Source organism: Colletes latitarsis, chromosome 8 (genome assembly GCF_051014445.1).
Source record: "Colletes latitarsis isolate SP2378_abdomen chromosome 8, iyColLati1, whole genome shotgun sequence".
Lineage (NCBI taxonomy): Eukaryota > Metazoa > Arthropoda > Insecta > Hymenoptera > Colletidae > Colletes > Colletes latitarsis.
The window spans coordinates 29,102,125-29,123,977 of record NC_135141.1 but is presented as its reverse complement, the minus strand read 5'-3'; the positions used below and the strand labels follow the sequence as shown (position 1 = coordinate 29,123,977).

General features: G+C 29.7%; 7 protein-coding genes across 23 annotated transcripts in view; 5 read left to right on the top strand and 2 right to left on the bottom strand.

The window, feature by feature from the left end:
• LOC143344829 (neuferricin) overlaps nt 1-2,594 on the top strand; it is a 258,037-nt gene extending 255,443 nt beyond the window's left edge. The window contains exons 2-5 of one of the 3 annotated variants that reach the window (XM_076771315.1): nt 591-1,204; nt 1,273-1,413; nt 1,496-1,682; nt 1,741-2,594. In XM_076771315.1, the coding sequence (XP_076627430.1) occupies nt 865-1,204; nt 1,273-1,413; nt 1,496-1,682; nt 1,741-1,930 (858 nt within the window). In that variant the 5' untranslated portion in view covers nt 591-864 and the 3' untranslated portion in view covers nt 1,931-2,594. Of the gene's footprint in view, nt 1-115; nt 1,205-1,272; nt 1,414-1,495; nt 1,683-1,740 lie in introns of those variants that run through there. The other 2 variants (XM_076771317.1, XM_076771316.1) reach the window with 2 other exon arrangements.
• Nucleotides 2,595-2,729: 135 nt separating this feature from the next.
• Nucleotides 2,730-4,719, bottom strand: LOC143344831 (uncharacterized). 5 transcript variants are annotated; one of them, XM_076771324.1, is made up of 4 exons: nt 4,604-4,719; nt 4,000-4,034; nt 3,577-3,732; nt 2,730-3,501 (listed from the first exon to the last, which is right to left on the bottom strand). In XM_076771324.1, exons 2-4 carry the CDS (start codon nt 4,023-4,025, stop codon nt 3,165-3,167), a joined length of 519 nt encoding a protein of 172 aa, XP_076627439.1. In that variant the 5' UTR covers nt 4,026-4,034; nt 4,604-4,719; the 3' UTR covers nt 2,730-3,164. The 5 variants fall into 5 exon arrangements, with proteins under 5 accessions (XP_076627439.1, XP_076627438.1, XP_076627440.1 ...); XM_076771323.1 differs by having other exon boundaries at nt 4,109-4,618; XM_076771325.1 differs by having other exon boundaries at nt 4,426-4,618.
• Nucleotides 4,720-4,796: 77 nt separating this feature from the next.
• Nucleotides 4,797-10,361, top strand: Taf2 (TATA-box binding protein associated factor 2). The gene is made up of 19 exons (XM_076771260.1): nt 4,797-4,939; nt 5,240-5,294; nt 5,366-5,529; nt 5,632-5,848; nt 5,916-6,154; nt 6,250-6,471; nt 6,549-6,762; nt 6,835-7,086; nt 7,173-7,381; nt 7,475-7,714; nt 7,831-8,080; nt 8,158-8,298; nt 8,377-8,567; nt 8,642-8,853; nt 8,924-9,143; nt 9,215-9,368; nt 9,443-9,607; nt 9,689-9,862; nt 9,929-10,361. Exons 1-19 carry the CDS (start codon nt 4,896-4,898, stop codon nt 10,166-10,168), a joined length of 3,603 nt encoding a protein of 1,200 aa, XP_076627375.1. The 5' UTR covers nt 4,797-4,895; the 3' UTR covers nt 10,169-10,361.
• A 531-nt stretch (nt 10,362-10,892) lies between these two features.
• LOC143344567 (transcription factor E2F5) lies at nt 10,893-13,247 on the top strand. Its single transcript, XM_076770735.1, has 7 exons — nt 10,893-11,072; nt 11,392-11,501; nt 11,615-11,885; nt 11,966-12,186; nt 12,408-12,517; nt 12,585-12,632; nt 12,714-13,247. Exons 1-7 carry the CDS (start codon nt 10,965-10,967, stop codon nt 12,821-12,823), a joined length of 978 nt encoding a protein of 325 aa, XP_076626850.1. The 5' UTR covers nt 10,893-10,964; the 3' UTR covers nt 12,824-13,247.
• A 446-nt stretch (nt 13,248-13,693) lies between these two features.
• LOC143344568 (mpv17-like protein) lies at nt 13,694-15,659 on the top strand. Its single transcript, XM_076770737.1, has 4 exons — nt 13,694-14,038; nt 14,571-14,842; nt 14,920-15,051; nt 15,132-15,659. The coding sequence occupies exons 2-4, from the start codon at nt 14,585-14,587 to the stop codon at nt 15,384-15,386; spliced, it is 645 nt and encodes a 214-aa protein (XP_076626852.1). The 5' UTR covers nt 13,694-14,038; nt 14,571-14,584; the 3' UTR covers nt 15,387-15,659.
• Nucleotides 15,660-16,313: 654 nt separating this feature from the next.
• Nucleotides 16,314-19,056, top strand: LOC143344825 (uncharacterized). 5 transcript variants are annotated; one of them, XM_076771300.1, is made up of 6 exons: nt 16,314-16,410; nt 16,527-16,993; nt 17,242-17,414; nt 17,623-17,943; nt 18,020-18,247; nt 18,329-19,056. In XM_076771300.1, exons 2-6 carry the CDS (start codon nt 16,960-16,962, stop codon nt 18,776-18,778), a joined length of 1,206 nt encoding a protein of 401 aa, XP_076627415.1. In that variant the 5' UTR covers nt 16,314-16,410; nt 16,527-16,959; the 3' UTR covers nt 18,779-19,056. The 5 variants fall into 5 exon arrangements, with proteins under 5 accessions (XP_076627415.1, XP_076627419.1, XP_076627418.1 ...); XM_076771304.1 differs by having other exon boundaries at nt 17,217-17,414; XM_076771303.1 differs by having other exon boundaries at nt 17,202-17,414.
• LOC143344823 (uncharacterized) lies at nt 18,989-21,848 on the bottom strand. Of its 7 annotated transcripts, none has more exons than XM_076771294.1 (7): nt 21,569-21,848; nt 20,507-20,984; nt 20,255-20,441; nt 19,973-20,131; nt 19,605-19,799; nt 19,261-19,524; nt 18,989-19,198 (listed from the first exon to the last, which is right to left on the bottom strand). In XM_076771294.1, the coding sequence occupies exons 2-7, from the start codon at nt 20,874-20,876 to the stop codon at nt 19,132-19,134; spliced, it is 1,242 nt and encodes a 413-aa protein (XP_076627409.1). In that variant the 5' UTR covers nt 20,877-20,984; nt 21,569-21,848; the 3' UTR covers nt 18,989-19,131. The 7 variants fall into 7 exon arrangements, with proteins under 7 accessions (XP_076627409.1, XP_076627408.1, XP_076627411.1 ...); XM_076771293.1 differs by having other exon boundaries at nt 20,507-21,010; nt 21,335-21,847; XM_076771296.1 differs by having other exon boundaries at nt 20,507-20,866; nt 21,569-21,674.
• Between the last annotated feature and the right edge of the window lie 5 nt (nt 21,849-21,853).

Here is a 21,853-nt window from a genome sequence, read left to right as displayed (position 1 = left end):
GACTACTTAAAACAAGAAAGAAGGTATAGTATGCCAAGTTGGCAAAAGAGGTAGCGTAATAAGTTCGAAAGGCGGCGATGTTCGTGCGTTCGAATTTTTTAACTTGATATTACTTTTCCCACAATGTCTTCCATTTAAACATCATTTCTTTAACAATTAATATCATTTATTGTTTTCACGGCGATGTTCTGAGTATTACTATTTACTTACAACGGTATCATTTTACTGAACAATGTTTACAATGAAATACCAGACATAAAATAGATCCGATAGGTACCTTATATTGTAATAAATTATTATAACATCGTAAAAATAAAGAAGATACAAATGTTCAATAGAATAAGAAATAAAATGTTAAAATCGACGATCCTACTACTGTTATATTTAAATGTGTATCTAATAAAGGACATATGTATGTGTGCATACATCTATGTCATGCACCTTCATATAAACTGTCACACTTTTACGTAATATTAAAACGTTATTAAAACAAATAATGTTCAATCTATGAAAAACCTTTTATACAGCCCGCCGTTTCATTTAACGGTGTTTACCAGCATCTGCAACTGACGTGACAGAACTATAATAAGAAATATTCTTACATTCGTTTAAACGACAGTTGTTCTCTTTGTGCTTTTTTCACGAAAAGACTTTACAAAAACTGAGTATATACTGTATATAGATATGATAAATAAGAACGTCCTGATACGTTCGACAGTTGTGTTAAATATATTTCAAAAATTCGTTATACAAAAGTTTGAACAATTATATTAACAATACTGCCCTTAACTTTCTTCGTTATTCATTTTAGTACTTATAATATACAAAATATTTTTATTGTAAACATAATAACTTTATTAACGAATGTTAAAAAATAGAGAAATTATGTTGACTAAGTACGTTTGGTTGCTGCCATTGTTGGCATCTATTTGTTTACTATACTCGTACGATTATCTAAACGAAATAAAATTTAATTGTTTACAAAAAGGATTAAACATTATTGATAGTATTTATTCTAGTTTGAATAGCGATTCAAATTCAGTTTCAAAATTTAACACAGAACAGAAAGTATTTACACCCAATCAACTCAAGAAATATACAAACTTGAAAGATGGTTTGTATATTTCAATCTTAGGACAAGTTTTTGATGTTACAAAAGGTGCAAAACATTATGGGCCTGGTGCAAGTTATCATGCCTTTACTGGTATAGCTTATGATAAGATTCTATCCATAATAATATTTGTACAATGTATAGAATACAGATGTTTGTAGGCCGTGATGCATCCTTGGCCTTTATTACAGGAGAGTTTAATGATAAAGGCTTGACAGATGATATCTCTTCGTTATCTGTGCAACAAGTTAAGGCATTGAACGATTGGGTCCAATTTTATAATGAGAATTACATTTATAAAGGTGTTTTTAATATAATTTCTAATTGCATATGATTATGAATCAGTGGATTATTTCATTTTCAACTGTTTTTCTTTTTGCACAGGGAAATTAAATGGTAGATATTATAATGAAGATGGTACTCCAACCAAAGAATTTCATAGCATACAAAGAATATTAGTACAAGCTAAAGAAAAGCAATTTGAAGAGGAGAATAAAAAGAGAATGTTTCCACCATGTAATGTAGAATGGAATCCAGACTCTGGGACTATAGTATGGTGTTCTAAAAAAAGGTATATATATACAAAAAAATTTCAATTCATTAAAATTATTAATATTTTCTTTTTTTAGTGGAGGAATAGAAAGAAATTGGATTGGTGTACCAAGAATGTTATTTGAATCTTCAAATTTCAAACAATATAGGTGTGCATGTGTTAATCTTGACAGTAAAGAGTATGAGGAGACCAAAGGTATGGTCAAAGAATATGATGGATGTTTAAAAACTGCAATAAAATGTGTTGTGAAAACAAATAATTTATAGTAATCAGAGACATACTATTAAGTTGCAAATAGAATGACCGTTTTTTAAATTTTTATTTCAAACTGTTATTTTACAAATTTATTATGTATTTTTTTAATCCAAATAATCTCCATTAACTTTAACATACCTTCATCACAGTACAAACATACCAATGTCTTTCAGAAAGACATTGGAAATACAAAAAGTAATAAATTCGTACAATGTAGATTTTATATTTAATCCTTCTTGAAACACACTTCCCGAGAAAACGTTACTTAAATATTTGAAAAAATGATGAGTGTAAGAGAAAACTACGTATTTTAATTCTGTTAACTTACTGTTTTGCAACATCTGGCCACACATTATTATGCACTAATAACACACTGTGCCTGTTGACTAATATTGATTGTATAATACGCAAATTTTCCATACATTATATCAATTTCTTGATAAATGAAAATTATTTCTAATCACATACAGTGTACAGTGTACACAAAATTACATTTATTTATGTGCGAGTTATGTACTTTTCAAACAGAACGAATATGGCACCATCTACAAAGTAAAAGGCGGGAAATTTGAAGTGTGAAAAATAATTATTTCATTTAGAAAAATGCAATATAATGAATTTATGAAACTGTAATATATTGTTGCGTGTTGAAAACTAATAATTTCTTATATATTTTGATACAGCAATACAATTGTACATACTTTGTGATACAAAATATATTATATTTGTAAAAAAAGAATACATTATAGTAATTTGTTATTTTAATTATTAGAAACCGTAAGATTTTAAATAAATATTTATAGCATTTTATTATTTCATTAGTCTCTTTTTAATTTGTGTAATTTTATAAGTTTATTGATACTCAAGATATACTTTACAACGTAACATTAAAATTTGCAAGCAAGTCTACAATAGGCAAATGGTATATAATACATTATTTAAATACAATGATATAAATGCACTAAAAAAATAATTAAGTAGAGACTTATTATATATTCCAATATAAAAATTGTTATTAAGACATATTTCTTTTGGTAATACTTGTCTTATTATATAAATACACATCAGTGCATTTATAACACAACTTGTATTGTGTTAATGCTTTTCCTCGATGTTTCAGTGATATGATGTAACGAGAAAACAAATTCCCTTGTTGTAGAATTGCTACCACCATAACTACTTTGTACAATTTTCAAAAATCTTGCAACAGATTGAAAAATAATACCATATTAATGGTTTGTCTTTTCACTTTGTTTCACTATCAATTACTGCTGAAGATTCTGTTCCAGCACTATTTAATTTATTAACCAACATCTCTATAGATGCGTATTTTCGTCCATGAGGTGTCTCTTGAAATTGTATGGCGCGTTTATATCTTTTTACACTCATATGTGTAGAACTCTCACTAATGTTATCTTTTTCTTCATGAATGGTTTCCAAATTATTTGCTTTTTTCTTTAAACTCCTCTCAGGATAATAATATTCGTCACAACATTTCTCCAAATAACTATAATCTACCGTATGTAATGGTTTCCATTTGATAATCTCTGTAGATGTTCTTTTTCTTGGTTTTAAACTGCATCTAATGATATGTGTAAAGAAATTTATTCTTTTCATTTAATTCTTTGTTTACATAATTTTTAACATATTATTATACCTTCTATTAAGACTTTCAGTCAAGTCAGCTATAGATACATCCCTTTTGATCAGTCTTTTATTTTTTGTTGTTGCTAAATTAGAATTTACTGTGAGCATTTCTAAACTAGCCACTACTGCTGGCAAACTATTATCGGCTACATCTTGTGTCACTTTTCTGAAGAAAATAATTTACATTAATAATAAACTAAACTTTTTAAGAACTACATAACTGAAAAATATTTATATGCTTTCTATAAAATAAATTCAGGGAAAATAACAGATATGACTAAAAAAAAAAGGTCTTGATATTATATTTTTTTGCTAATTTATTTATTTAAAAAAAATAGCTTAAAAATATTGGCAACAGAGACACGAATATACATAAATATTTATAAAATATATGACTAAAAACGTCTAAACATGCAATTTTTGGAAAACTTACTTTGTATCAGATTGTGGTTCGTCCATTTGGAAAAACTAAAATATTTATGTTTAATTTAAAATTACTTAAAAATATCATTGACCTGTTATATATTGTACAACATATGTACATTAAAAATATCCAATAAACAATTTCAAAAATATGATACATTCAGCATACCCATCTATATTACAAATTTTCAATAGGTTCAAGCAAATGATTTTCTTGAAATCTAACATCCACAATGCTCTCGAAGATTTTAGGATTTGTCACTTATTTACATTATTATAAGGTATAGTAGAAAGTATGCATCAATATAAAATTGTTATTTATCTGTTGAGAATGTAACACACTTGAATATAACACATGTTCGTCAAGACAATTGGAAACAAATTCGTAATGCTTTGCGATCGTCGGTTTTTTTTGTTAATCTTCCATCAATCTCACCTTTCACTATTAAACTTCAAATTGAAGAGTTACAATCACTAATAACTAGCAACGACTCTCTCTTCCCAAGAATTGTACACACATACACTACACACTGTGATTTGTTCTGCTCTAAACTGTTCTGAAGTTCAGAGAGAAGGAAACAAAACGCAAGAGAAAGGCAAATGTACATACTCACCAGACTGATATCTGTATACTGGCTCGTGCGTTCTTTTCTGAAAGAGACCTAAAACAGTAAAACTCTGAACCAGTGTGCGGAGTCTCAGCTCAGCTGCTACGCGTAACCAATGATTGAATAGCAAAGTCAATGATGCCGCGTCTCAATGTTTGTTTGTGTACTACTTGTATGGAAAGTCTGGTTTTAATGTATTAAAATGTCAAAAATATTTACGTGTACAATTAACTTCTATGGAATACAGAAATAATTAGAAGTTGATCAAATAGATCAGTGGAAGCAGATAAATGGAAACATGAAGAAAGAAAGAACGGCCGACAATAGCCGACCATATAAATTATAAGTATTTTCGAGTCTTATATAGCAAATAAAAGCCACTAATTACGATTGACATATAAACAAATAAAACTTGCACTTGTATTAAATACTAAAATTTATTAAATATTCTAAAAGGAGATTTATAAACGCATAATTTCAATTCATTTTAAGTTTCTTTATTAAGGTTATATTTACAAAATTCTGTATTTACAATGTTATTTTGTAACATTAAATGTAATTTTCTTGTAATAATAAAAACATTTATTTGATATTTTATCGTATTTATAACAGTATTGATTTAATATTTTTTTAATATTTTAAGGCTCACCAAATAGTGAGTCTCACAGGTATAAGTTTCCAAAGGAAAAGTATTATTGTAAGTGGAATAATTGTTCTTAAAAAAAGCTATTGTATATTTTATATTATAAATATGTTTTTTGTGTGCAGGGCTTTGTGGAATTAACAATTGTTCCACTTAGGGATACATTAAGACTTATAAAACTTAATGCAAAACAATGTAGAATTTATAGAGTATGCTTAAATGATACTTATGAAGCACCATTTCAATATTTTGATCCATTTTTGGATATATGCCAAGGAGATGGAAAACAGTAAGTACTTCTTTGGAAAATATATGCAGCATTTTTATATGATAATATAAAATAATACATATGCCCTATATAATATAATACATTCACATTATGTTCTTGCAGAAGATCATTGGAATTTTTTTCAAATATGCATTTGGCAGCAGCACAGAGGGTTGATCCAGATAATAATGCAGGAGAGTTAGTAGTGCAAATTCCACCAGATGCAGCACATTTAGTTGCTGAAGGTAGAAGTTTAAGAATTAGTATAGAATTTTCTTTGGAACAACCACAAGGTGGAGTACATTTTGTTGTACCAAATTGTGAAGGAACTTTAGCTGAGGTAGAATAAATTTATTACATTTATATAAATACTGTTTTCAAGTACTTAAACATATTCTTTTGTTTAGAGAGGTGCACATATGTATACATATAGTTATGAAAATTCTTCAAGACTATGGTTCCCATGTGTTGATAGTTTTGCTGAACCATGTACTTGGAAATTGGAATTCACTGTTGATGATTCCATGACAGCCATTTCTTGTGGTGATCTTGTAGAAGTTGTATATACTCCAGACATGAGGAGAAAAACATTTCATTATGTTCTTAACACACCAGCATGTGCACCAAATATTGCTCTTGCAGTTGGGTAAGCAAATTAACACAGTATTTACAATAAAGAAAAAGTCATAATTTTGTTTATTTATATGAAATTTAATGACTTCTGTTATTTTATTTTTGTAGGCCGTTTGAAATATTTGTAGATCCATATATGCATGAAGTAACACATTTCTGTTTGCCTCAATTATTACCATCATTAAAAGTGTCTGCAAAATACATGCACGAAGCATTTGAATTTTACGAAGAAACATTGTCAAATAGATATCCGTATTCTTGTTATAAACAAGTCTTTGTAGATGAATTAGATGAAGATATCAATGCATATGCTACTATGAGTATTTTAAAGTAAGTAACGTTAATAAATAGTTTTAACATTAAGTATTTAAATATTAAGTAAAAATTATATATTTGTTCATTTATAGTACAAATTTGTTACATTCTACCGCGATAATCGATCAAGTGTATATCACCAAAAAAGCCATGGCACAAGCTGTTGCAGAACAATTTTTTGGTTGTTTTATATCTATGCAAAATTGGTCTGACACATGGTTACCAAAAGGTATATCAACATATCTAACTGGTTTGTATGCAAAAAAATGTTTTGGGAATAATGAATACCGAGAATGGGTCCAATCGGTAAATAATATTCTTTTTATTCTCGTATGTTGATGCAAGCTTATTGGAGCCTAACATTATTAATGTTCTCAGGAATTGCAAGAAGTTGTAAAATATGAAGAGCAGTTTGGAGGCATAATATTAGATTCTTCTCAACCACCAGCTCCATTACCTATTGCAGCTAACACACCAGCGCCCACGCCAAGAGCTCCAGATCCTGGTTTTTATTTTCCAATAAGAAATCTTCACACAATGTCCCCAAAGTACATTGAAGTACTTCGTAAGAAAGCGCATTTAGTGATTCGAATGTTAGAACATCGAATTGGGCAAGAATTGCTTTTACAGGTGCATATTATTATTATAATTAGTATTTTAAGTAAATTCTTCTAATATTTTTGAAGCGAATTAAAATTTATTTTATTACCTTTTAGGTTTTTAATAAACAATTATCCCTTGCTGCTAATGCTGCACAACAGAAAATTGATTCTGGACTTTGGTCTCACATGTTGATTAGTACAAATGTATTTACAAAAGCAATCTTTACTGTGACAGGAAAAGATATGGCAGTTTTTATAGACCAGTGGGTCAGGACTGGTGGGCATGCAAAATTTAGTTTAAGTTTCGTATTTAATAGGAAAAGGTATGGTATAATAATTCAAAAATATATATACTTGGTTACAAGTTTGATCGTTTGCTTGTAGTAAATAACATTAATATCAAATATATTATCCAGAAATACCGTGGAATTGGAAATTCGGCAAGATACTACAAACCAAAGAGGAATTAGAAAATACGTAGGTCCACTTTTAGTAAATATCCAAGAATTAGATGGTACCTTCAAACACACTTTACAAATTGAAGGTACTGTAGCAAAAGCGGATATAACGTGTCATAGTAAAAGTCGTAGAAATAAAAAGAAAAAAATCCCACTGTGTACTGGAGAAGAAGTGGATATGGATCTCTCTGCTATGGAGTAAGTATTATATTATGATAAAGAACATTGTAATTTTATTAAAACTATTACTTTAAGGCAAATATATAAGAGTAATTCAATGAATGAATCTTTCAATACGCTTCTTTTATTCACAGTGACTCTCCTGTATTATGGATAAGATTAGACCCTGACATGACACTTATGCGTGCTGTTCAAATCGAACAACCCGATTACCAATGGCAATATCAACTAAGACATGAACGCGACGTTACTGCACAGCTAGAAGCTATAGAAGCTCTACAGAATCACGCAACACCTGCCACACGACTAGCGTTGACTGATACTATTGAAAATGAGCATTGTTATTACAAAGTTAGACTCCGTGCAGCGCACTGTTTAACTAAGGTCATTTATATCTAGAGCATTTATATTTCGTGAACCATTATTTACATTGCAATTATATTACGTATATTTTCTTACAGGTAGCTAATGCAATGGTTGCAACATGGGCGGGTCCACCGGCAATGTTAGCCATATTTCGAAAATTATTTGGGTCGGCTTCGTGTAGACGTATAATTAAACAAAACAACTTTTCAAATTTTCAGCATTATTTTCTACAAAAGGTAAAAATAAAATTTTCTAAAGTAAATACATTATTACTTTGTAATACAGTTAGTATATTTTGTTATATATTTATTCAGACTATCCCTGTAGCAATGGCTGGTTTACGTAATGCTCACGGTATATGTCCGCCTGAAGTTTTAGCGTTTTTAATGGATTTATTTAAATACAATGATAACAGTAAAAATAGATATTCGGATAATTATTATAGGGCTGCATTAATTGAAGCTCTCGGAGCTACTGTCACACCAGTAATTAGTATACAACAGGGGTATGATAAAAACATCGCAAACAAAATTCTATTACATTTTTATTATCGTATATGTTTAACGAGTTTTCTTTTAGGACAGCTATTACTGCCGAATCTTTATCAGCCGATACGAAAGCTATATTAGAAGAGGTCACTAGAAATTTGAATTTGGAAAAATTATTGCCCTGTTATAAGTACACAGTCAGTGTCACCTGCCTGAAAGTCATACGAATTTTACAAAAGTTTGGCCATCTTCCAAGTAATCCCCACCTTTTCAGGGCATATGCTGCATATGGACAATTCATAGGTATAAAATACTGCATATTATAAATATTATTAAACGCTAACAAAATTCGTATTTCATTATATTGGTTTAGACGTTAGAATCGCAGCGTTGGAAGCATTAGTTGACTTTACAAAGGTAGACGGTAAATGGGAAGATTTAGAGTTTTTATTAGATATGATAGAAATGGATCCACATCCTGGTGTGCGACACAGATTGGTGAGACTTATGGTTGAAAATCCACCATTCGAAAGAGCACATAAGCATCGTTTGGATCGTTTTGAATTAGTCGATCGTATATGGAACTTAATTAAGTACGTTTCATTTTAAAGAATATGCAATTTAATTTCTTTTGTAAGAGTGTTCAATATATTTGTTGTTCCAGTGGTATGCTATCTCATGATCCTAAAATACGATGTGATTTAGTAGATTTGTATTACACTTTATATGGTTCAAAACGCCCACTCTGTCTTCCCATTCCTGAACTTGCTGCTATTACTAAACCAAAGAAAGTAGGTCCGCAAAGCCCCGAACAAGAAGTACGTACTTCGTGAAAAATTAAAAAAAAAAATGTTATTTCAAACAATTATAGAATAAATCATGTATATTTCAGATAAAACCAAATATACCACACATAAAACATGAACCACCAATAGTGGAAATAGACAATACAAGTGGGATAGGTAAACGAAAATCCTCTCCAAATAGAGATATACCAGGCCCTTCAAATTCAGTGGAACATGGTCCTGAACCAAAACGACAAAAGCAGGCATCTAATGTGAGACATAAATTAATGTGTAGCAAATATTTTGCTTGATGATATTAAATTATTAATTATTTGTTCTCTTGCATTAAAAAGGATGACCGAGTACCTTCCGTAACTAGTGAAGGTAAAGTTAAGTCGGAATACTATAGCGATAATTCTGCATCATTGCCTGGCATCTTAGGAACTCCAGGACCAGTAGGTTTTGAACCAGGAATGTTTAAAAAGGAAGTAGAAGAACACAAACAAAAGAGTGATTCTGTAAATAAGGTAATTCGCGTTATAAAAATTTTTTAGTTATGTATATGTCTTTGTATCTGTAATTATACTTTCCAGAATAAGAAAAAGAAAAAGGACAAAAAGAAACATAAACATAAGCATAAACATAAACACGATCATAAACATGGCAAGGATAAAGAGAAAAAAGACAAGGACAAAGATAAAGGCAAGGAAAAAGAGAAAGATAAAAATAAAGAGTCTTCTAATATGAAAGTAAAAGAAGAAACTCTAAGCTCTGCAAGTTCTAGTCTCAGCCCAGATGCAACGACTATTACTAACGAATTTATTTTTCCATAGCAGTGTATTCAATTATTTTATTACAGTCTGTTATGGTTAAGATTGTATGTATCTTATATAATTTTTATATAATTTAAGACCTTCATTCTAATGTATCATGAATCGGAATGTTGATCATCAGCAGGTGTAAATATTACATATTTTTAAATATATTGATATAAAATGTTTTTCTCTAATTTTGTTAAATAAAGTGAATAAAATGAAAATGTTGCATTAACCCTACACACCACGCGATTTTTATAGAGTGATCTACCTGAATATATCTGACATTTCTGAAATTATTTTTTAGTAAAAATGCAAAGGGCATTTCAAGGTCGTATAAAATCGTTTAACGACAAGACAAGTTTAATTTACGAAATAATTGTTCCCAGTATAAAATATCTTCTAACCTGTACTTAAACTTTAAAAAAGTTATTTTACCCGCTGTATCAATAACTATTTATATGAAAACCTATACTGATAAATCGAATAATATAAAAATTTCAGAGATAAAAGACAAACTAGTGATTTGATTTTGGATGGTCTACAAACGTAAAAAATATGTTTCCTGTCATAACTTTTAACTTAGTTTTATTCCATTTATCACTATCAAACTTTTGAAAAGAAAACACCATTTGATAATTGAAGTAACAATAATCATTTATAAATACATACGTTAAATCTCAACACTCTATCGACACTAGAGACGCGCTCATATTTAAATACTTCCTGCGCATTAGCTAGGATGGCGTCTGTGGTGTTGCGGCAATTTCGAAGGGAATAGTGAGTTTTGAAAATTTTGACAACGACCTCGAGAATGGCAGATAATCAACAAAGTAGATTTGAAAAGTCTCTTGGTCTATTAACGACTCGTTTTGTCACTTTATTACAGAAAGCGAAAGATGGTGTCCTCGATCTAAAAGTAGTAAGTGTTTTCGTAAAAGCCCAGATATAAAAAGTTAACCTGCCTGCTAGGTTAAGTTGTCGCGGGTGTACACGCCATTTCTAGCTTGCGGGAATTTTGAAACAAGTACCGCTAAAATCAGCATTTCAGTTTCATTACCAATATCTTTACTTTAAAGAATACTTCTATACTATAAATTATACGAGTTTAAAATTACACGACTAATACGTTAGAAGTTTTGATATCTCAATGTGCTATCCTACATAACCTAAAAAATAATAAAATGTTCAGCCACTGGTTATATCTGATAACGTATGATAATAAATTTATAAAATTCTAGGCTGCTGATATTTTAGAAGTACGACAGAAAAGACGAATTTATGATATCACAAACGTCCTTGAAGGTATTGGACTCATAGAAAAGAAAAGTAAAAATAGTATCCAGTGGAAGTATGTTCTTTTTGTGTTCATCATTTTTTGAATACTTTGTACACTCTGTATGTAAATTTTATGATTCAGTTTTACATATCTTATATAATATAATATTTTAAATATATCAACAGAGGAGCAGGTCCAGGTTGTAACACTCAAGAAGTTGGTGAGAAATTGACTGATTTAAAAGATGAAATTAAAAAGCTGGAAGATCATGAACAATTATTGGATATGCACACACAATGGATTCAACAAAGTATAAAAAATATAGAAAACGACTTGATTAATAGGAAATATGCATATATCACGTATGAAGATGTAAAAGAAAACTTTCCAGCTGAATTTGTATTAGGAATTCAAGCTCCTCCTGATACAGAATTAAGCGTACCAAATATAACACAGGTACTATACTTTATATTTATACAGCTTTATATATATTATATAATAATGTTTTATTATGTATACATGGTTTTTATTGCTAGCCCTTAGAAGAAGAAGAAAAAGAAATAAATTATGAAATGTTTCTTAAAAGTAGCTCAGGAGAAATTAAGGTATATATGATTCAACCAGAATTAGCTAAAACATACGATAATAAAATATTAGAAATGAGATTGCAAGAAGAGGCAAAAGGTACAAAAAGATGCAAAGAAGAAGATGAAAAGAAGGAGGAAACTAATGTTAAACCAAAGAGAAAAGTTGGAAGGTAAGGAAGAACTTATAGAAATAAAGAAACTTGCTCTATTCGCATCAAAATTAGTAAGATAATATTTTTGACCTGCAAAGAGCATACAATAATTGATCTTGTAAGGGGATGAATAGATATCTAGGAAAAATCTATTCTTTTGGTATAGATCATACAATACAGTAGCATCATAAATACTTGTTCTGTACAATTATACTAATTTTAAAAGTGTATTGTTTTAGGCCACCAAAAGGAGCAAGTAAACCTGATCCTGTCATATCTGACGAGGATGAAGAGGATGATGCAGAATTAATAGAAGCAAAAATAGTACTTCGCGATGTCAGCACATCAGGTAGATAACATAAATTCGTATGGTATAAATATAGTAAGCAGTATTCACTTGCATGTTATGATTTCAGATATAGCTCAGAAAGATTTGGAACTATTTGATCAACTTTATTCTGACAGTAAGTAAAAACATTTGTAACAATATTTAAATGGACAGGTAATACTGAAAGTGTTTATAATTTTATAAATTTTATTTACAGTTTATGGACCATTAGTGAGATTAAGTCCACCACCTAGTGAAAAAGATTATCACTTTAATCTTAGTGAGAATGAAGGGATTTGTGATTTGTTTGACATTACTGCAAAATGAGTAGTACTAAGTTATATAGTTTAAATAATTGGATGGTTTATAAATCAGACTGTGCCAATAATGTGCAAAATCACAGAAAAATTTGTTGACAATTTCTGAAGGCTGTTCTGTGTATATAATTTTAAAGAATGGATGTGGATAACGATCATTGGATACATGCAGTATTTTTTTATTATTAGAAATAGTAAAAATAATACAGAATTATAGAAAAAAATGTTTACACAGTCGATTTTTGTTGAATCTTTATTTGATACTATAATAGGAACTTTTGTTTATGGTAATTGCATATAAGGAAGATAATAAAGAAAGAAATATTTTTATGAATAATGTGTCATAATTAGTAATGTTTTTATAAACATTTCATTAAAGTGAATTATGTATTCTTTTTACATACATAGGTTTGAATACAAATCACTCAAGACAATATAAATATATATTATGTATAATTGTATGAATTCTATCTTTTAGTATATATAACATCGATAGAATTTATTATGGACAATATAAGTACATGTGTACTTTTATTCATTTTATAGTATACTTTCAATATTATGTTATATGTTCGTTACTGCATTCAATGACATTTGATTAAGTTTGTGAATATTGTAATTATTTAAGAAAAATATCATTAAATGGAAATATGGTACAAGTGAAAAGACCAAGAAACTACAATTTACTTTAGAATAAAGTCGCGTCGCAACGTTGTTGTATATGCTATATAATTACAAAAGAAAATTTTAATCGATAAATGTTTTATTTCAAACCTTATTGTGTTCTATTTAACTGTGTTAACCAAACACTTGCTTATACCTTGTTCAATTTCACTGATATCATGCATATTCTAATATTGTTTTACTCTCATTACATGTTATCGATATTATCGATTTTTACGTAATTAAATAACGATGCATAGTCACTTGTGTGCTATATTATACTAACGAAAAACTGCACTCGAAAGACGTAAAATTACCAAGGACAGATAAGAATGGATCGACCAGTTTCGTCATCATCAGTAGTTTTGCGCGTGTCGCATATAAGTCTCACCTCAGCCATTGCCAGTATGCGTGTGTTTCCGTAGTAGCGAATCATTTCCAGATGTGTCAACCTTACGAGATCGGTACCTCATACAAAACCGCGGTGCAGCGAGTTCCCTCGCGTCACGCTCGAACAAACCGCGGTAACGCAGCCGACATTTCGTCCACTAGTCAAAAAAAGGTACGATGCATGAACAAAGTATAGGGAATGAAATGAAACAAGATTATTCACGCTACATGACACTATTACATCATGAATTTGAATAATTTTATGTTTTTGAGAATTTAACAGTGTTTTTTATCAATAGATCAACATCTGAATCGATGACATTTCTATTGACAAAGCTTTGATTAAATGTTTTTTAACTATGTATACATTGAATGTACAACTTCTCTATTTCTGAAACATCGATAGCATATGCACCACAGCGCCCTCCTGTTTGGCGCGCTATATCATTCATTCTGAAATTACTTGTCACGTGCTACAAAAATAGCGTGTACTTTATAAATTGTCACAGATTAAAATATATAATGATGTAATATATGTACATTAATACGATTAAAATTTAAATCTATAACTTTTTTAGTAAAACTTTAAGTTTAATTAATCCGTTTTGTATTTCGTTTCGTAGACTCTGTATATTCTATGAACATCTTTATTAATAATACTTTATTAAATATTTTACTTGTAATTGAAATTATTTGTATTTTAGTGACGACATTAAAAATGCGTGTAATTTTTGGAAAATTTCGCGAGATATCGCAAAAATATCCAATCGTAAGAGGGATGGCATCATACACTATCATATGGCCTACAGGAAGTTTACTCCAACAAAAGATCGCCGGAAATGAAGAATTAAATTATATACAAGCATTAAGATTCAGTTTGTATGGTGGCTTTTTTGTAGCTCCAACATTGTATTGTTGGTTGAAATGCTCCTCATATTTTTGGCCAAAGTCAGATCTTAAATATGCAATTACCAAAGTATGATAATATGAAATAAAATACAGTTTCTATATGTTAAGTATTATAGTAACAATTAACAAAATTTCTTTTTACAGGCTTTGGTAGAACAAGTCACTTATAGTCCTGCTGCAATGTGTTGCTTTTTCTTTGGTATAAACCTTCTTGAAATGAAACCAGTATCAGAATGTATTGAAGAAGTTAAACGAAAATTTTGGCCAACTTATAAAGTAAAATTTTTATATAATTAATACAAAATATATTCGTAAATAAGTATAACAAAAGAATGAAATTAATAATTTATTTACAGGTTGGTGTTTGTGTATGGCCTGTTCTGCAGACCATTAACTTTTTCTTAATACCAGAACACAACCGAGTGGTTTATGTAAGTGTTTGCAGTTTAATTTGGACATCTTTTCTTGCATATATGAAAGCAATGGAAAATAAACAAAACGAAGCAACAAGTGACAATAATAAAAAACACACAAATAGAATTGAAAGTAATCATAATAGTAAATCTGTAATAAAAACAGAGGATAAAAGTAAACGATTATCTTCTACATGATAAAAATTTATAGGGAATATTTTTTAGCTTAATTAAACTGTTTACATAATTGTACAAAATTTATTATATTGCACGATGAGATCAATTAAAATATGTATGTATCATGTATAGTACAAAGTAAGTTAAAAAATTTAACTATATGTATATGTGTTCAATATGTGTATGTGTATTATAATAGATAGGCTTTAAATAAGGAATATTATAAAATTATGAAAGTATACAAAAAGTAACCTTTATCGTCAAATTTAGTAAAGATATATATTGTGATTTTACTGTTGACAATAATTTATATTTATTGTTAATAAAGATAAAATAAATTGTTATTAAACCTTACCTCGTATTTCATCCTATTTATTTCATTGAACCTTAAACTTACATAAATTAATCACGCGTACGCGTCTACGCGAGCTCGTAGAGTTTCGGAAAGATTAACAAAGGCAAACTAACACATGCTCTCTTTCTCAAAGCTCTTCCTGGGAGTCGAGAGAGCCGCCCAAGTTGCGTGGATAGTTTATTATTTTCAACGATAGATGGCGCTTATTTTCCGACCTCAAACCCCCTGGTGCTAAAATGCCCAAGTTTGTCGTGAAATAGTTCGCTTCCTTCAACGCTAGATGGCGCTTATTTACCGACCTCAAGCCCCCTGGTGCTAAAACGCCCAAGTTTGTCGAGAAATCCATCTAGCGTGAACGATACGAACTATTCGACGACAAACTTGGGCGTTTTAGCACCAGGGGGTTTGAGGTCGGAAAATAAGCGCCATCTATCGTTGAAATAATGAACTATTTGACGACAAAGTTCGGCGTTTTGCCGTAGATGGCAGTGCAAATCATGTAAAATTTTCGCGCTCTTTCAGAAAAATTTCTAAGTTCCACAGCTAGCAAAGGCACTGGCGATTAACGGCTAGCAGGAGAGATGGAGGGGGGCTGGCACGTTCTTTCAGAAAAGTTTCTAAGTTCCCCGGAAATTCGCAGAAATGCATGTATCTTATAACTAAGGGAATAATGTGGAGAGGAAAAGGAAGGTAAAACATAATGAGAACACAGAATTCTTTGAAATTATATCATTTATTGCCATAGATTTACATTATACACAGTTTTAATACATATAAATATATTATATTATATTATATCATGTCAGAAGTTGTCAGCAACGGTCAGCTGTGGTCAACAGTGCCATGCAAAGACTAGCAGAGACCAGCAGGGGCAAAAAACTGACAGGGACAAAGGCAAACTGACACATGCTCTTTTTTTTGATTCTCCGAAGCTACCTGAAGTAATTTCGAACCACCTCGTGGAAGTCGAGAGAGCCGTCCTCTGTTGCACCTTCTTTTTCGATTTCCCGAAGTTACTGGAATTGCCGAGCTCACGTAATGTGGTTCGTGCGGTAGGATATGTCGGCTTTCCCCATGACTCCGTCAGATGCTGAGGAAGTTTGTCGTTAGTAGTGTTGCCGTCGATGCACTCAATTATGCCAAATCTGTCCACACAAAAATAAACGACGTTAAAAGTAAACATAAACTTCGATGTTTTATCGATTCATTTGAGTATCGATTGTATAGTCGGAATTCAATATGGCTGTGTTGAAAGTCAGAAGTTTAAATCATTGTAAGCTATTAAAAACAAGTCGTTATATTTAATATAAGTTATTTAGTTATAAGATATGCCATTGTTCGTGTATATACTTGGAAACATGCAGTGTTATGTGTAAAAAGTTGTCTAGCAATATGAAAACTAGCAACATATACAATAGCATGAGGTTATGATATAGGTTCTTATATGGTGATTTAAAATTTTAATAAATTATTTTTCTAAGATTTTAATTCTTTAGTTGTGAAATATGGCACGTTCCTCAGTATCAGCCCAATGTGATTTAGTTGCATCTTACATGGATGGAGTTCACGTTAAAATTGCAGAGGCTTATAAACCTCCAAGAAAAGTGTGTCTACCAGCTGCGTATAATAATAAACTGCCGGACGTATCAAAATTTACTTATGACTTTACTTTAGAACGATCGGTGCTTGAAAAGGTTGAGTATTATTTTATATCAATTCAAATATAAATATAAATTCAGTTTAATATGAATTGTATTTTGTAACACATACATATATGTAATACAATTACTTTGGTGATATTTTTTAATGTAATTAAATATTGAGAAACATTTGGCTTAAGTATAAATTTGTAAATTATGTTTGAATAAATCAGTTATAACTTATAAAAAACTTGATTTATAGATGACAGAATGGCGTAAAGTTAGACAAGCAAATAACAAGGCACGGCATGCACGACTAGATGAAAAAAGGATGAAAGAAAAGAAAGAATTTTCACCTCCTCCACCACCTCCATTGCCTGATACAACAAAACAATTGCCTGTAAATGCACCTGCACCAGAGACTACAATTCTTACACCACAGCCTTTATCTCCACCAGCTAATGATCTCCAAGATCATATAAAAACAAATGGTCTTAATTTTGCCGATTTTGATAATGATACAAGTAGTCCATTCGATAATATGGAATTAAAAACAATTAATGATATGGAAGAACTTGCTCAGGTTAACAAAATGATTTATGATCATGATAAAGAAGTAACAAATTATATTTTAAATACATTTATTGTATATCTTATAGGTGTTACAACCTACATCTCAATGGGTACCACTAGCAAAATTAGAAAGTATACTGAATGATTTGACTGTTGATGATCAATCTGATATTCATGTAGAAGAAAAAAGTGATAATACTAAAAATGAAATGAATGGTCAGGAAGAAGAAAACAATGAAGAAAATGTTAAACATCGTAGTGTGTCCGCAATTGTACAAGAGCTTCAAAGAGATTTAGAAAGACCTTTTATGGAGGTAATAACATCTTTTCATAAAAGTAAAGTTTCTGGAAATAAATTTGAGTTTCAAATTATTTATCTCTTGTTTGTATAACAGAATTGGAAACCTTGGCCAAATTTAGAAACACCTGATACCAGTTCTCGTGAAACAAAAAAACAAGAAGAACCAATGGTATCAAATCAAGTCACTGTTATGAATTTACTAATAGACTTAACAGAAGAAGACAAAAAATTGGCTCATCATTTAAGTGATATGGGATTTCCTGTATCGAAAGCTGCTCGCGCTATACGTGATTTAGGCGGTCAAGATAATAAAAAAATTGTAGAATACTTATTAGCAGTGCAATCCTTAGAAGAAATAGGAATCTCTGGAGAAGATGCAGAAAAAGCCCTTGCCCTTACAGAGTATAATCAAGACAAAGCCAAAGTTTATCATGAAAATCTACGTACTTTACGAGATTTAGGTTTTCCTGAAGAAGAAGCATCCGCCGCACTTCTAAAATGTAACATCGACCGCGATAGAGCTTTAGATTTTCTTATAGCTTAAATGCAAAATTATATACAAACCAATTGAATGAAAAATGGTCTAAACAAGTTTTTTACTATACTAAAACATAGACATTTATTTAAATTGTAAATAACATAAAAGTCATGCTATTTTGAAAGCAGACATTTAGGGACTAAAATATTTATAATTTCTTTGTATAATAGAAATTTAACATACTAATCATTGTAAGATAAAATATGTAAATGTTTTCATACGATGTACACTGAGTGCCGCTACTAAATGTTTAAAGCATTATAAATGAAAGATTTAAAATCTAATTTAAAAATATTAATACCTTTTTATTTTTTGTATGTTATATTTACAGAATTACCTATTAAACAATGCAAATACCATTAATTTATATAATACCAGTCGTGATTGACTGTCATTTTGGAATATTTAGTAAATTCGGATGCGCATCTGCAAAATTAAGAAAAATCTTTGGTATTATATATAAACATATAGACAATACTAAATATTACCTTTTACAGCAACATAATGCAACTGTTGTTATAGGCTGTGCATAATGGCTAATACCAACAATAACCCAAGCTTCTGTGAAGATTGGCTGTTGACATTCAGAATGTACACAAATACTAACAGGTCCATTAGTTAGCAAGTTACACGAAGTATGGTTTATGGGATGCATTGAAAAATCAAGATTTTGGTCATTATTTATGGCAATCGGTTCATACTGAACATCTATATTTACAGGTGATGTAAAAATATTAAGTGTATGCTTATACCTAAAATTAAGTATTAAAGGTCCTTTGCATCAAAGTATCAGAGAAAATGAGGTATTTGTTAAAGGAAATGTGGTAGTTACCTCTTAGTATAAGCTTTTCTCAAAGCTAACTCCCACAGAGAAACAACTGTATTTTCACGTATATTGTGAACTTTAAAAAGCTGCCGTGGTAATTCAATCATAAAATCAGTATTTTTTCCATGCACTGCATTTACTTTTATGTTTAATTTTATATTTCTATGTAATGCTGTATTCTCAAAATGCATTTTAAAACATCTAGGATTGTATACATGTATATATTTATAAATGTAGTAATAAATTCGAGTTTATTATTATTTTGAAAAACTATATTATGTACTAATTTATCATAAAATGTTCAAATATATTTTAAATTTATTTCAAGTTAAATTGTTTGTATTTATCACAACATTTGTTAAAAATACACTTACCCATAACCCAAAACACTTCTTTGATTATGTGTAAATAAATCTTGAGCTTGAGTAGTTAATTGATAAAGAAGTGGATAAGACAAATAATTCAAATACACATTTGCATCAAATCTAATGCAAGGAGATGATACAAATCCATTTAGTGGTAAATACCTTAGCCTATATAAAAGTTATTCTATTTAAAATGGAAGTCTTTAATAGTGTTAACAGGAGTGTCATTCCTAATAAACTAATGTATCTTAAGTTAGCAATCATTTCTATTTATTTAATATCTATAACAACCTGTTAGAACACACAGAAATTACTGATATTTCTGGTGATAAGGTAAGCCTATTGGGTAATTCTTTTAAACAATTATTATCTGCATTTAATTCTTTTAGCTTAGGCAAAGAACCAATCCATTCTGGTAATGCCACAAATTTATTTCCACAAATGGACAAAATTTCTAAGTTTTGCATCTGATTCATTTCTATAAAAATTACATAGAAAATCAGATTAAAAATAACTTTGTGTTTATAACATTTAAAGACTTACCAGCTGGTAATTTGTCTATAAAATTTTGGTTTAGTGATAAAGATTTTAAGTTGACTAACTTTCCTATTTCAGAAGGTATTTGTTCTAGTTTATTAGCACTCAAATCAAGAACTGTTAATTGACTCATTTGACAAAGTTCAAGAGGTAATTCTTTGATTAAGTTCCCATATATGTACAAATTAGTTACATTGAATAGTTCTATGATCCATGGAGGCAATGTATTAAGTTTATTCCATTTTAAGTATATCTCTTGAATATGACTTCCATAGATTCTTATTGCTTCAGGAAATTCCACAAGACCCCGACAATTCCAGTGCAATATTACCTTGTTTTTGATTTCGTTCACCATTTCTGTGGAATCTGAGTCCATTTTTAAATGAATTTAATCAAAATAGTTTTCAGATATTATATAGAAGAAGTAGATTCTGAATTTTTGAGGTTGGCAATCAACCTTCAGGGTATACTCAAAATAACTTGCCTGCTTGAAAGATTTATATTAATAACCTATTATAAAGCAATGTCATATGATATTGTACTTTACAATAACAATATCATTTGTTATTATATTTTACAACAACACTCTATTATATGTATGTTATACAAATTTTTATAATAAATTATTAACAAAAATTTATGCACAATCTCACATAATACACTTAGACAACAGACACTTTGCAATAGTCACAATAATAATAAACATTTATTTGTACAACACAATTTATACTTTTAAATATAACACACAGTATAAGTTGAACAATTTTATTTGTTTATTAATGTAATCTGTCAACAAAGAATGTACTCTGCTTTATATTTAACAGTTATACTTACTATTTTCTTAATAACGATGAAAGAAAGTAGAAGTAGATATATTATTGTATGTCTTATCACGTATTTTATTCAGTTATATTCTATGAAATTTATTATTATACGAGGTTATTTTTAACATATTGTACGAATAATATGCGCGATTGTGTTGGAACAACTATCAAATGTAAAATCTATTTCTTTAAATATTTCGTCTATTAAAATATATTTGTATTTGTACATTTTTTATTTACGAACCTTATCAATTTTTTGTACTTCTTCATTGCCATAACAATCGATACATGTTGCAAGTTACGTGCACACTATAGGTATACAGAATCAGCTGATGTCAAGGACATCTTTACTATACTGTATACCAAACAAATTAAACATTACGTATTACAGTCACATGGTTTCATGTAGAGTGAGGAGAAAGTCACTAAGTTTGTTTCTTCTTCTCTAACATGGTACATGTGCAATTATTGTGTGATTGAAACGTTAGATGGTATTATTTAAATTTTGAGAAAACTTTCGAGAATAAAA

Bases quoted from the DNA above. Each gene is read 5' to 3' on its own strand.
- LOC143344831 (XM_076771324.1), bottom strand. From the start codon at position 4,025: ATGGACGAACCACAATCTGATACAAA. The intron at 3,733-3,999 runs GTAAGTTTTCCA...TATTTTCTTCAG, and splicing joins GAACCACAATCTGATACAAA to AAAAGTGACACAAGATGTAG. The intron at 3,502-3,576 runs GTATAATAATAT...ACATATCATTAG, and splicing joins ACTGAAAGTCTTAATAGAAG to ATGCAGTTTAAAACCAAGAA.
- LOC143344567 (XM_076770735.1), top strand. From the start codon at position 10,965: ATGGCAGATAATCAACAAAGTAGATTTGAAAAGTCTCTTGGTCTATTA. The intron at 11,886-11,965 runs GTACTATACTTT...TTTTATTGCTAG, and splicing joins GCGTACCAAATATAACACAG to CCCTTAGAAGAAGAAGAAAA. The intron at 12,518-12,584 runs GTAGATAACATA...TTATGATTTCAG, and splicing joins TCGCGATGTCAGCACATCAG to ATATAGCTCAGAAAGATTTG.
- LOC143344825 (XM_076771300.1), top strand. From the start codon at position 16,960: ATGGCTGTGTTGAAAGTCAGAAGTTTAAATCATT. The intron at 17,415-17,622 runs GTTGAGTATTAT...CTTGATTTATAG, and splicing joins AACGATCGGTGCTTGAAAAG to ATGACAGAATGGCGTAAAGT. The intron at 17,944-18,019 runs GTTAACAAAATG...TATATCTTATAG, and splicing joins ATATGGAAGAACTTGCTCAG to GTGTTACAACCTACATCTCA.
- LOC143344568 (XM_076770737.1), top strand. From the start codon at position 14,585: ATGCGTGTAATTTTTGGAAAATTTCGCGAGATATCGCAAAAATATCCA. The intron at 14,843-14,919 runs GTATGATAATAT...TTCTTTTTACAG, and splicing joins TTAAATATGCAATTACCAAA to GCTTTGGTAGAACAAGTCAC. The intron at 15,052-15,131 runs GTAAAATTTTTA...ATTTATTTACAG, and splicing joins AATTTTGGCCAACTTATAAA to GTTGGTGTTTGTGTATGGCC.
- LOC143344823 (XM_076771294.1), bottom strand. From the start codon at position 20,876: ATGGACTCAGATTCCACAGAAATGGTGAACGAAATCAAAAACAAGGTA. The intron at 19,525-19,604 runs GTAACTACCACA...ACTTAATTTTAG, and splicing joins AGAAAAGCTTATACTAAGAG to GTATAAGCATACACTTAATA. The intron at 19,199-19,260 runs GTAATATTTAGT...TTAATTTTGCAG, and splicing joins GCATTATGTTGCTGTAAAAG to ATGCGCATCCGAATTTACTA.
- Taf2 (XM_076771260.1), top strand. From the start codon at position 4,896: ATGAAGAAAGAAAGAACGGCCGACAATAGCCGACCATATAAATT. The intron at 6,763-6,834 runs GTAAATAATATT...TAATGTTCTCAG, and splicing joins ACCGAGAATGGGTCCAATCG to GAATTGCAAGAAGTTGTAAA. The intron at 9,863-9,928 runs GTAATTCGCGTT...TATACTTTCCAG, and splicing joins AGAGTGATTCTGTAAATAAG to AATAAGAAAAAGAAAAAGGA.